The sequence below is a fragment of the Camelus bactrianus genome, chromosome 17 (assembly GCF_048773025.1).
Source record: "Camelus bactrianus isolate YW-2024 breed Bactrian camel chromosome 17, ASM4877302v1, whole genome shotgun sequence".
Classification (NCBI taxonomy): Eukaryota; Metazoa; Chordata; class Mammalia; order Artiodactyla; family Camelidae; genus Camelus; species Camelus bactrianus.
This window is the reverse complement of record NC_133555.1, coordinates 33,683,649-33,696,371: the sequence shown is the minus strand read 5'-3', so window position 1 is coordinate 33,696,371 and position 12,723 is coordinate 33,683,649. Positions and strand designations below refer to the sequence as shown.

General features: G+C 56.1%; 1 protein-coding gene across 2 annotated transcripts; it reads right to left on the bottom strand.

Annotated features, from left to right (window-relative positions):
- Window positions 1-49: 49 nt before the first annotated feature.
- On the bottom strand, window positions 50-11,671 carry CAMKV (CaM kinase like vesicle associated). Of its 2 annotated transcripts, none has more exons than XM_074344875.1 (11): window positions 11,493-11,671; window positions 4,349-4,523; window positions 4,119-4,250; window positions 3,857-3,931; window positions 3,503-3,641; window positions 3,239-3,359; window positions 3,009-3,084; window positions 2,775-2,911; window positions 2,576-2,654; window positions 2,251-2,338; window positions 50-1,955 (listed from the first exon to the last, which is right to left on the bottom strand). In XM_074344875.1, exons 2-11 carry the CDS (start codon window positions 4,441-4,443, stop codon window positions 1,392-1,394), a joined length of 1,506 nt encoding a protein of 501 aa, XP_074200976.1. In that variant the 5' UTR covers window positions 4,444-4,523; window positions 11,493-11,671; the 3' UTR covers window positions 50-1,391. The 2 variants fall into 2 exon arrangements, with proteins under 2 accessions (XP_074200976.1, XP_074200975.1); XM_074344874.1 differs by having other exon boundaries at window positions 52-1,955; window positions 4,349-4,457.
- Between the last annotated feature and the right edge of the window lie 1,052 nt (window positions 11,672-12,723).

Sequence of the window (12,723 nt, the reverse complement as noted above, 5' to 3'; positions counted from 1 at the left end):
TTCCCCAGTAATATATAGGAAGCAAAGGCAAGAGGGTGGCCAGAGGCTTTGGCAGAGTGACATTTATTTGCCAGGTTCAGCAGGCACACAGCCCACCAACCTTCATACACCAGAGCAGACCCACAGGCATGCAGGGAGAAGGGCAGGACTACCCCCGAGTGCCAAGCGAGGGCTGGGACCAGTATGGCTGCCCGTCCAGGCTGTAGTGGGGTCTGACAAAGGGCACCTGCCAGGAACCTCCATCATGAAACTGGGGAGCTTTATTCTACTCCCTCATCCCAGCAAACGCAACTCAGCATGGTTCAGAGGCACCTGGGCCTCTCTCCCAGCCTTGATAGAAGGGGAAGTGGGTCATAGACATAGAGAGTGTTCCTCTCTATTTTGTTGTTGAATTGGGAGAGCAGAAAGTCTGCCCCTGTGAAGGGCAGACCCCTAAATAAGACTGCAGGACACTGCCATGCAGCAGGCCCCCCAGGATGGAGAGAATGGTGGACTGAGCCTGAGGGGGGCCATCTGGGAAGAGCCAGGAGATGTTAACCTTCCTTCTTTGGCCCATGGTAAGGACCCAGCTAGACTGGTATACTAGGTGCTGGGCCTACTCTGCCCTCCCAGGTCTCATTGCCACATCCTAATTGCTCCTCCTCCCTCTTACAGGCTCATGAAGCTCAGGGCACAGGGCAACCCACTACAGGACCCAGGAGGGCAGGAAACAGCACTAGGGTCTTGGGAGAGACTTCCCAGAGACAAAAATGGAAGCTTCTACCCTCTAACTCTCTTTCATTTCTGAAGACCCCCACGGCTACCAAGCAGTGCCCCCAGTCATGCGACTAGTCTTGTCTAAAAGCCTACTGCCCTAGATGATTGCATTCTCTGTACCAGCCTGTTTCCACTCCTAGAGCAGCACACATACCACAGGCACATACCTTCATGTGCAAGAGCCTAAGACCGCTGACAGGGCCTCGCTGGAGGACCAGCTCTCAGGGCAAGGCCACCCAAGTTTAGGGCCTGGGAGAGGATGGGACTTGCAGGGCCGGCCAAGGGGAATTGTGAGGCAAAAAGGGAAGAGGGAGGGGAGCAGGGACCTCCTGAGTATCCCTAGAGCAGCATCCCACAAGGAACAGAAACTGATAAAGCTAGCAAAAGACAGAAAAGCCACAAGGAATCCATGCAGGGGCTGGGGCTGGTCCTGCTTCTGGCCTGCCCACCACTCAATGCACATACCCACAGGAGATGAGACTGCTCTCCTGTGGCCCCCAGACATGCCCCATGCTAGGAGGCAGGGGCGGGGGGAGTGAGGGCATCATGCCAGTGACTCTATGTACAGTGAGAAGCCCCTCATCCACTCTCCCACCCTCTTGCCCATCCCCCGCCCCCCCCACCAGTCTGCCCACTCAGCTGGCCTCCTCCCTCCGAGACTCCTGGGCAGAGCCAGCAGCCTCTTCCCCTTTACTAGAGGGTGGAGCCTGGCCTGTTGCGCCCCCTGGGGCTGTGCTGTCCGGCTGGGCTAAAGCCGGCCCAGGGGTGGCAGCAGCTTTGGTGGCCGGTGTGGCACTGCTTTGGGTGGTGCTCTCTTCCATGGCTGGTGTGGCTCTCCCATCAGTAGCTGGAGTAACACTTCTGTCAGTGGCTGGGGTGACACTCCCATCAGTGGCTGGAGTGATGCTCCCATCAGTGGCTGGGGTGACACTCCCATCAGTGGCTGGGGTGGTACTGCCATCTGTGGCTGGGGTGGCACTACGGTCTGCGGGGGCTATATTATCACTCTTTGCAGCATCACCCACTGTGGCTGGGGTGGCACTGCCCCCAAGAGCTGGGGCAGCTCCACTTGCAGCAGTGGCCCCACCTGCAGCCCCAGGAGTGGCAGTGTCTGTGGCTGGGGCAGACTGGGCTGCAGCTGTGCTGGACTGCTCCGGTGCCCTGAGCCGTTTCATGAGGGTGGTCACTCGGACAGCCTTCTGAAAGGACAGTGGATAGAGGCTCAGAGTGAAGCTTATGGAAGCTGTATCCATTCCTTCCCCAGAGGCCAAACCCAGACCATTCCATAGTGCCCCGGCTGCCTCTGACCACCCCAGGGCCAGGAACCCAGCTGCTCAGCACACCTGCTTCAAGTAGTAACAGTGGCTCCAGCTACACCTGATGTTTGAAGAAAAGCCTGTGTGTGGCTACAGGGATGTGATGCAGGCAAGAAAACTATGGCGCCAGAAAGAGCTCTTGAGATCAAGCCAGAAAAGGGAGGCATCCAAGCCTTACCTTCCACTTAGCCCTGGCAAAGTTCTTTTCAATCTGGGCACAGACACCGTCCTTGATGTTTTTATCAGAAGCAGCATTGCCAGAAATCCTGGAAAGAGTGCAAGTGCGTCTGGATCTGAAGGAGTATGGCCTTCATGGAGATTGTACCCAGCCCTTCCCTTGTAAGATCAAGGGATTACCAGGCAGACCCTCTGGGCTGGCCTGAGCTCTGGGTGCCCTTCCAACCCCAACTCGAGGCCTCAAGTATGGAGGCTGCTAAGTGTGAGGAGGACAGAGGCCAAGGGAACCCTGGCCTCTCCTCCCATCCTTCCCGGGCCCTGCTCACCACTCATGGGAGATGGCTTCTTCCGCAGTGATCCGCTGGTCTTGCTCCACCTCCATCAGCCTTGTGACCAGGTCTTTGGCTGGGGAGAAAACCAGAGAGAGCTAGACATGGGCACCCCATCTCACTGTCTAGAGGGGATGAGTGGGCTGGGGGTTAGGATCAGAGTCCATCAGAGAAGGCTGAGAGCAGGTCTCCTCACCAGCCTGAGAAATGTCATCCCAGTATGGAGAGTCAAACTCATAGTCGCCAGCCAGGATCTTGCGGAAGAGATTCTTATCATGGTTCTCATAGTCATCTTCCTCCACCTCCTCGTAGAAAGGTGGGTTCCCTGAAAGCCTTCATGGAGGGCCAAGGGCAGGGTCACTGGAAGGCCATGGACACAGACCCCCCACCCCATCTGGCTGCAAGCTTGTTTGCCGGCTCATCCACTTACAGGATGTACATGATGACTCCAATGGCCCAGCAGTCCACAGGGCGTCCATATCGCTGCCGGCCTACCACCTCCGGGGCTGCAAACAGTGTCCACCTGCTGGTCAATATCAGGCCTGGCCAGGCCTTGTACCACTCACATCCATTTCCTGGGATGGGGACTTCCTTCCCCCCTACCCAGAGCCACTCCTTAAAGGCTGTCTCCCACCCTGCCCTGCCCCACCCCCTGCTTGCCCAGGTACTCGGGGGTCCCACAGGGCTCCTTGATCAGGCCATTCTCTAGCTTAGCCAGGTGAAAGTCGCTGATGACGATCTTTGAGTTCTTCAGCCGATTGTAGTAAACCAGGTTCTCCAGCTGCTCAGGCCAGGAATGGCATATGGGTGGGCAGAGGAAGACACCATGGAAATCTCAGAGGCTGGACCAAGGCCCCAAGGTGCAGCCCATCCCAGCCCCAGGCCGGCTGCCTCCTGACCCTTTGACCTGGCTACTATCCTCACCTTGAGGTTCCTGTGCACGATCTTGAGTGAGTGCAGGTAGGCCACTGCCTCCAGGACCTGCCGCACCACGTTGCTTGTGTCTCGCTCCGAGTAGTAGCCCTGGTCCAGGATCCAGTCAAACACCTCCCTCCCCGTGGCCCTGAAGGACACCAGCCCCTGAGCCCGGCGTGGGCAGAATTGGGGGTAGGGCAGGAGCATGTGGGTAGGCTGCCTACACCAGGCAGCTGGCTGGGCAAGGCACAGAGACCTGAGACCCCAAGGATCCAGAAGGAGGGGCTTTCCCCGGCTGCAGAGGGCAGAGCAGGTAAAGACCCTGGGGACTGAGTAATCCCGGAAACCCAGACCCACACTCACAGCTCCAAGAAGATAAAGTACTCCTTGCGGGTCACAAACACATCCACCAGTTGCAAGATGTTGGGATGCTTCACCCTAGCAGCAGAGAGGAGAGCCAATAGTTAGGGCTGGGTAAACTCCTAAGAGAGGCTCTGGTTGCCACTGTGGACCACAGCAGACTAACTAGCCAGAGGCTGGTACTGCTTGAAGCTACCAGCCCTTGAAGCCCTTACCTGCTGCCTCCCCTACCCTACCTCACCCCACCCCCAGGCCTCACACTCACATCTTGAGGATGCCTATCTCGTTCTTGGCTGCCTTCCGCACCTTGCGGCCGTCCCGCTTCTGGAATTTCTTGCAGGTGTGTAGCTTGCCTGTCGTCTTGTCCTTGGCCCGGAAGATCTCACAGAACTCCTCACTGCAGCCAGCAGGCACTCCACTCAGCACGGGCTATATTCTGTGCCCCTTTCCGCAGCCCTTGCCTGCCCACCCTTGCCCAACAGACCCGGCACTCACGTCTTGATGACCTGTCCCAAGTCATATCTGTCGGTCACCTCCGACGGCTGGTTATAGTTCTTCTTGTCGCCGAGAGTCACACACCCAAACGGCATTGCCAGGCTCTGAGCTGGGGGCAGGTTGGGGTCTGGCTCAGCTGTACTACTCCCCACTTCTCCTTGCACACAGAGGTTGCCTTTGGGAGACCCCAGTCTGATTCAGACCAGGCCAGGGGCAGAGTCTGCACCAGGAAGGGCTGGAGGGTGGTCAGGCTCGGATCCTAGCCCTGCTTTTCTGGCCACACCTCCAGCCACTCAGTTTGGCTGCTCAACTGTGACAGACCCTGCTTATGAAAAATGTATTAAACTGACATATCAGGGAATCATTTTGCATTATATGTAATCAAAAGAAGATTTATCAAATGATCTGTTTAAATTTCAGTTGTTTCCCAGATGAAGGGGACTCTAACTACTGACCCATCAGAGAGTCATCTCTGAAAGTCTGATGATGCCAAATGTTGGCAAAGATGTGGAGAACATGAGCACTGCTGGTGGAGGACAAGTCTCCCCTCTGCAAAACAATTTGGTAAAACTACTGAAGTCTGAAGTCAAACATACCCTATGAACCAGCAATCACACTGCTATATAGATGCCCTACAGAAACATGTCCATTTGCGCAGCAGGACATTTCATACAAGGATGCTCATGGCAGCAATTACCCCAAACTGGAAACAGACCAAATATCTATCAACAGCAGGATGTACTGTGGTAGAGTCACACAATGAAATATTATACAACAATGGAAATGAGGAGCTATATCTGTAGCCAACCACATGGTCAATCTCATCAATGCTGTGGAGTGAAAAAAAAAAAAATACAAAGAGCGTGACTCTACCAAAACAGAGTTCAAAACAGGCACAACTAACCTATACTGTCTAATGTTGCAGACATACTGGTAAAACTATATATAAAGAAACACTAGGAAATAAATACCATGAGTCCAAGAGCAAGAGAGAGGTTGTGATTGAGTCAGGTCACATGTGGGAATTCTGCAGGACCTGTTTCTGAACCCGAGTGGTGGGTTCAAAGGGGTTCCCTTTACAATTTGTTAAAACCTGCTTACAAGTTTTAGGCACATTCCTAGATTTTGGTCATATTTCATAATTTAAAAATATTTGTAAAATTATGGCCATCCATACTGAAGAATACTTGGTAGCTACTAAAAAGAATTAAATAGATCTAAATGTGCTTCTGTAGGACAGTCTCTGAGATATGTAATAAATGAAAAAGCAGGGAACAGAATGGTGGGTAAAGTGTGCTGCATTTGGGTAAATTTTTTTTAATTTATATACTAGTGTTTACTCACCAACTCTTTTCTGGAAAGACACCTAAGAAAATAAACGTTCTCTTTGGGGTAAAGAATTGGATGTCAGAGAAGCAGATTTATATCTATCACTTTTTAATTTTGTTGGATTTTCACTGTGATTACTTTGATCTGATAAATATCACATTCAGGCACAGTGTTTGGGGGATCTCTCAGAGGGAGAACCCCTATCTGGGGAGAGAAGTGAGGAAAGGCTTTAGGGAAGAAGCAGCATTAGGGCTGGGCCTTAGAGGGAAAGGATTTGCCAGCAGGTGTGCAGGGGTAATGGTCCGGAAAAGCAAGACAAGCCTGCCTAGTGCCTGACTGCCAGGGTCCATAGGAAACCTGGGCAGTGAGGTCCAGGGGAAAGGCCCAGGCCAGGGGTGGGTGTCCCAGGTAGAAAAGTGACCACACCCAGCTGACTGCAGTAGGTTCCAGGCACTCTGGCACCCGGAGCATGGCGCCCCACGGGTCTACAACCCTACCAGCCCAATCCTCATCTGCGGTGCTGAATGGACTGGCTCCAGCACCCAAAGGAAAAGGCACTCACAGCCCTTGCTCAGAAGTAAACTTCAGAAGGGGAGTTGGTGACAGTGTCTGGACCTTTGCAGACCTGACCTAGAGTCTGCCTCCATAATAGCTGGTCAGTGTGACAGTGGGGTGGCAACAAGCTTCACACTGAGGCTGCATTCAAACTGCTCTGCCTCTGCTGACTGTGCAGTCTCCATCCATCCTGATTAGCACCTGCTTTGCAAAGGGCTTGGGCTAGGGCTTTGGCTACCCAGATGTCCCCCTACCTGGAGTGACTCACAGCCACAAGGTAGTTGGGGAGAGAGGAAGCCACCACCAGAGGAAGCAGCTTGGTCAGAGGGACTCTGCCAGCCATGATCAAAGGCCAGGACCCACACAACCCCCTGGCCAGCCCTGGCTGCTGCTTGCTTCCTCCCAGTGGGAAGTGACCACTTCCCAGGGGTCACAGTCCTGAAATTTCTCCCTCAAATTTGCCCTCCGCATTAGGGAATAAATTCCATCATTCCCTGATCCAGGTTCTTTGGGCTCAGGGAACACAAATGCATTTCATCAGTGTGATTCAAGCCAGGGCTTAAGCCATCTTGTGAGGCACTGCGGAGGCAAACAAGAGAAGCTTTGAAGATCATCCCCGGCTGCGTATCTTTGCCGCCATGGTCACAGCCCTGCTCCTGCATCTGCCAGGGAGTAGCATGTGGTTAGAATCCCACTCTCACAGCTGAGAACAGAGGCACGGCCACCCACCACTGCTGGCCACCCATCTCTATGCCCTAACAATCCAGGGGAGGGGGCTGGCATCAGTCTCCTCAATGGCTCTTATGTGCAGTGATTCTCTTCCCAGGCTGCGATCCAAGGGCTGTATACTGGGCAAGAGAGTGGTACCTTAGCCCACAGGTCCTCCAGGAGGACCGGGAGGGGCCTGTGTCCCAGCTCTGTTATTCTGATTACACCACTGCCTCTGGCAGGAATGCCCTTCCCCCAAAGCCTCCCATCAGTATCCTATTTGTCATGGTACAGTTATTTATAACATAAAAAAATCAGCAACTACCTAAACAATCAACAACAGGTAACTCGCCAGCTCAACTGTGTCCACTCAACGGCAGGAAGTATGGGCACTGGCAAGGCACTGCCCACTTGGGCCTCCCTGTGAAGCAACCTCCACACAGGCTAGGTGCTGAGACCAGGGCTAAATCTCTTCTTTCGTTGTGCTATCTGACATAATAAGGTTGTTTGTGCCACAGATTGTCTACAACAATCCTGAAGCTCTTGAATCAAAATGGCCCTTCCCTGAGATAACTTCCACAACCTCCACTTCCCCCTACCCCACGCCAACAGCTCCCTGCTCAGCCACGTGGCGTGGGAGGTTTTGTATAAGCCTGTCCCTGATCTTGGCCCAGCTTTCGGCCGTGCATATGCACTCATGCCCACAGGGACCCAGGGCTGGTCTTGGGGGTTTGTCTCCCCGACAGAAATCTGGGCCTCTGCTCTGTCACATCAGCCTGGAGCTAGACCCTAAAACCTTATGGCAGGGGGTGGAGTGGATCTGCCTTCCCCCTACCATGGCTGCACTGATCTCAGCCAGTGACTGCTTCTCCTCACCAGCATCACTGCACTCACTTTTGCCTCCACCTCCAACCTGGCCCCAGGGCAAAGAGAGGAGAAAGGGGGGCTGCTTCTGATTAGCGTCTTGGTCTCCTCCACCCCCACCCACTTTACCATCTGCTACCCACTGCTGCTGCCTGGGAGGCTTCCAGTGTGGTGTACGTACCAAGCCCCTGACACCTGCTTGCAACAAGGGGGTCCCTGGCCCCAAAGTTGGGAGTAACAGCCGAGGGACAGCTTTAAGAACAGCAGAAGGCCAGACAGAAAGGGGGTTTGCATTTCTCACCCCCATGGCCTGAACAGCCCAGATTCCACATCCAATAGTAGAGCGCTCTCCTCCCGTGACACAGGACCCGGGCTAGGCCTCAGTCCCACGCTGGGACATGGGAGGGCACAGAAGCCCCATAGCACTGTTTCCCTTGAGACATGGTTCCTTCCATCCTCTGCAGAGAAACTGAGAAGTTGAATGTTGTGTACAGGGGGCTGTCCAAAGGGAGCTTGGGGGAAGTGCAGAGCCTGGGGGAGCCTCTAAGGGAGTCTGAGGGCCAAGCATTCCCTAGCCACTGCCTGCTCCTCAGGTCTGACCCCTCAGACAATGCTGAGGGAGCCTCTGCCTGTTGGTGCCTTGGTAATAAATGGTCCCCTAGGGGCCCTACTGCAGCCTAAGGCAAGCAGGGCCCAGGGGGAGCTGGAATGGGACAGAGGCCAGCTCCAGAGGCTGAAGGGTCCCACATTAGAGTCCTAGCCCCTCCTGCACTGGGTTCAGCCTGGTTCAGGCCATAGCTTTCGTAGCCATAATCAGGAGTTTCCTGCCACCCTGGTCCTCTCCATGTGGGGCTCCAGGCCTTGCAGCAAATCTAGAAAGGCCCGGAGAGGCCCAGGAGGCCTCTGGTTGCCTCCCAACAACTAACTGTGGGCAACACCTCCTGATTTAGTGGTAGCTGTGAACACCAGTCTGCAAGCACCCGCTCCCCTTCCCTGCTCTCCTCTCAGGGACCGGGCCTGGGCTTCCTGCTGTAATAGACGTGCCTAGGCCCAAGCCCTGCGCAGGCGACAGCCAAGTCTTCAGCAACAGGACAGGCAGAATCAGAGACTTCACTCTTAGTGTTTAGTGTAACAAGACAGAGTCCAGCTTCCTGCCCACTATCCAATTGCTTTAGGTAACTGGGCAGGGTGTTGCCCTGGCTGGGCCTCAGGCTCTAGCTAAACCATGGTCCATAGTTTCTACTGACTCTCTCCTGTCTAATGAGGGAGGATGTGGGGGCGGGGTGCTCTCTAGTCTCAGGGGTGGCACACAATCCAGTGCTACCTCCAGAAAGTTCAGCCTTCAATATGCAGGCAGAGCCAAGAGCCAATTGGCCCCTTCCAGGCACCTGGAGTTCCAATCTTTGAGCCCCTGAAGGAAAATCCACTAGGGGCCCTGCTTCCCTGTGGGTGGAGGAGGGGGAATGCAGGGAAGGCCCCAGAGTAAAGGGTTGCTATGGTGATGGAAGTTTTTAAAAAGGGGAGGGGAGGGGAGAGATGTTGTTTAAACCCTTTCTCCAAGAATTCCCTGAGACTTTGGCCTGATTCCTTCCCCATGGGTTCTGTGACCCTGGTCCCTGTGAAGAAAGGGGCAGTGGGGAGTTGCGAGACTTTAGAAAAGAGAGAGGGGGCAGGGACACAGAGAGACAAAGGCAGAACCTGCAATGGAAGGGGAGCAAAGAGGCGACAGAGTAAAAAGGACACAGGCACAAGGACACAGGAGGGAAGGGGGGCAGGGGGGTTGAAGGGGCCCATGGGTGCCCAGCAGGGCCCTAAGGCCTCCATGACCATGTGCTCTGAACACCTGGGCCAGGAGCTGCCCCTGGTGCCTGGACCTTTGAGAAGGAACCCTCCTGTATCCCCCTAGACATGCACTGAACGTGGTGTGGGACAGCAGTAGCCCTGTGGAAGAGGCCAGCTGTTGCAGTCCCCTCAGTTGGAACAGTTCCTCAGCCCCTCTCCCTGTCATCACGGCAGCTTAGGTAAGGCAGGTCCACCATGTTGAAGGCACAGGCATGGGGGATGGAAATGAAGCTTGGAGACCTGGCTGTTTCACTTTACAGCGCCTCCTCTCAGCTGACCCAGCTATGCCTAGACTCCCCAGCCACCCCCAACCCGATCCACTGTCCTCTAGAGGCCTTGGGTCCCCAGGGCCTCTCTTGCAGCTCAGCCTAATTCCCTGTCACCGCCATCCCCCTCCCCAACAATGGATTCTGTCTGAGGGCCAGAAACAGCACCCTGAGCAACCTAGAAATAGGATAACAACTACACAGCATTCCCCCTCCCACTCGGCCTCAGTTTCCCTGGATGGAGATCACTGACTCTGTGGCCTTCTCCCAGGGCAAGGACTGCCCACCTGCTAGTGAGTGGTGGCCAGCACAAGGGCTGCCGAGAAGGGCCAGTAGCTGATACAGGAAAGGCAGCCTATGGCACCTGAGGGCCCACATCAAATGCTGTAAAAGGGAAAGGAGCCTCTGCTCCACCCCAGGGCCAGCCTGACACTGAGGGGAGTGGAGACATCAATTCCCTACTTGAGGAAACTGGGGCCCAGCAGGTGCCCAAAGCTGATAGGACTCAATTGTGGGTGAGGGCACCAGGTCACCACAGGCGGTCCTTGGGGGGCTTAAAGCCTGGGCCTTGGAGGAGGGTCAGAACAAGGGCTGGACTGCTGCAGACTGAGGTTTTGGTGAGGGACAGAGAGCCCAGCTCCCTACGAGGGAACCTGGTGGAGCAAGCTCTGCCTAGGGGGTGAGGACAAAAGCAGTTTGGTAGAGCTATGGGGGACTGGGAGAGCCTAGGGTCTCTGCCAGACACCACAGGCTGGGGAAGGCAGAAACTCAGTCGCTCATTGTTCACCCAGCCAGCCAGGGGCCCTGCTCCCCATCGTGCTGCCACCCTGACCCCCTTCCCCAGTGCTGCTGACTCGCCCCCGCTGGCACAGCAACACACATGCGGAAGGCACACGTGTGAGCACCAAGCCCCGCACCTCCCAGCAGAAACATGTGCGTCCCCCACCCCCACTGCGCAGCTCTGGGTGGGTGCCCTGGACACCCGGCGGGCCCCCGTGTTAAGGCTCGGAAGCTGGATCTTGGCTTGGGGGCTGCTGGTCCCCAGGGGCTTGAGCCTCCTCCCCCACCCCGCAGCAGCCCCGCCCAGCCCCCTTCAGGTTTTCGCCCATAAAGAACTCTCCGTTGTCATGGAAATTAGTGACTGCTTCGCGGGAGGGAGGGGGCCGGGGGCAGTTGGGAAGGGCTGGAGGCGGCTCTGGGAGTCCGGAGGGGCAGCTGAGCCCTCGGCCCCTACCGCCAAGGGGCACCACAAATGTTGGAGGGTTAATGTTTTCACAATTAGGAGCCCAGCGAGACGGGGGGTAGGATGGGGAACAAGAAGGGGAGACTGGCCTAGACTTGAGTCTTACAGGTTTCCCCTGGGACCCCCGAGCCGTCCGAGGTGACGGGGAACTTTAGCCCAACCCCGCACGCCGAACCCCGGATCTGCAGAGCCCGCGTGCTCTGCCCCCGCCGGGACCCCAAGCCCTCGCAGCACCCCCGCGCACTTGGCTACCCGAACCTCGAGCCAAAGACCCAATCCTCTAAGACCCCACAATATGCGTTCGGGGGGCGCCCCCTCTTCCTGGCTCACCCCTCACCTGCAGCGCTGGTCTGTCACAGAGAGGAAGCGATCGCGGGTTCAGAGGGGCTCCGAGGGCTCCGGGGGAGGCGAGCAGAATCCGCTCCGGGCACGCGGGGCAGACGCGGCGCCAGCTGCAGCCACTTCGGCTTGCGAACCTCCAGCATCTCCCGCCGCTCGCCTGCATCGGATTCGCACCCCGGGCCGGGGGCGGGTTGGGGGCGGGCTGGGGGCGGGGCCTCCCTCAACAGGCTCCGCCCCGACCCTGGAGGCGCTTGAGGCTGGAATCCCACTCGAAAGCCGGCTGATGAGGGGTAGCAGGAGTCGGTGAATACTAGCCTGCCGGGCCGGGGCCCGGCTCTCAAAGGCTCTCCTAGGCCCTCGGACTGACGGGGAATCAGGGACCTGAGGGGCCTTCCTATGCCCATTGTAGAAGGTGTGGGGAAAGTCTGAGTCCTGGAGCTGCACAGGAGTGTCTTGGCAGGTCCCTAAGCAAGCGGCGCTCACAGCTCCCAAAACCTGACTCAAAGAGCAGAACCCACTTAGAAGAACCAAGTGGGCAGTCGCTAGGGCAAGCTGCACTACAGACTGCCCCCTGCCCAGCTAATAAACACACGGGGAGGGGAGTACAAGTGAGGGCTCCACACCTTGGTTGGCAGTGTCCTCCCTACACTACCCTCCCCTCCTGAAAGGTCAAAGCCTTTCCCTTCCCCATGTCCCAGCCAGGGTGGCTGACTGAGTCTGCCCCCTCCTGTGTGGCACTGAATTTCCCAAGCTATAAATGTTACCTATGACATGGTGTAGACTCTGCTTTCTTTCCAGTTTAATCCCCCTTGAACGTTGCATTAGTGGCATCCCTATTGGTGGTCTGGGCTGGCATATGGGGATACAGGAAAACAATAGCACCAAGGTGCCCCACCAACCTGGCCCCTGATGGGAGGAGGCAGAGAATTGCCAGGAAGTCCTAGGCCATTTCTCTGTCCCTTGTCAGGGAGGCACAGGGACCTAATGCTTGCCCTGCCACCTTCACAAGCCTTGAGGCCACTTTTTGAAGGTCAGGCTTAGGCTTCTCTATGCCTGGAGTTGGGTGCCAGCCCGCACGAACCCGCTCAGTGAGCCTTCTGACCTCATCCTGGGTGGGATCATCTCCAAGCCCTTGGCCATGTTGAATAAGTCTCCCCTGCATAGTTCCCCATAGCTGCTGATAGGAGCAACTACCCAAGTGAGGAAGTTAGGGCTGGGGCTGTGGC

Coding starts and splice junctions, on each gene's coding strand:
- CAMKV (XM_074344875.1), bottom strand. CDS start 4,443: ATGCCGTTTGGGTGTGTGACTCTCGGCGACAAGAAGAACTATAACCAG. Junction 4,251..4,348: donor TTGGGACAGGTCATCAAGAC/GTGAGTGCCGGG, acceptor TGCTGGCTGCAG/TGAGGAGTTCTGTGAGATCT. Junction 2,339..2,575: donor GAAGCCATCTCCCATGAGTG/GTGAGCAGGGCC, acceptor CACTCTTTCCAG/GATTTCTGGCAATGCTGCTT.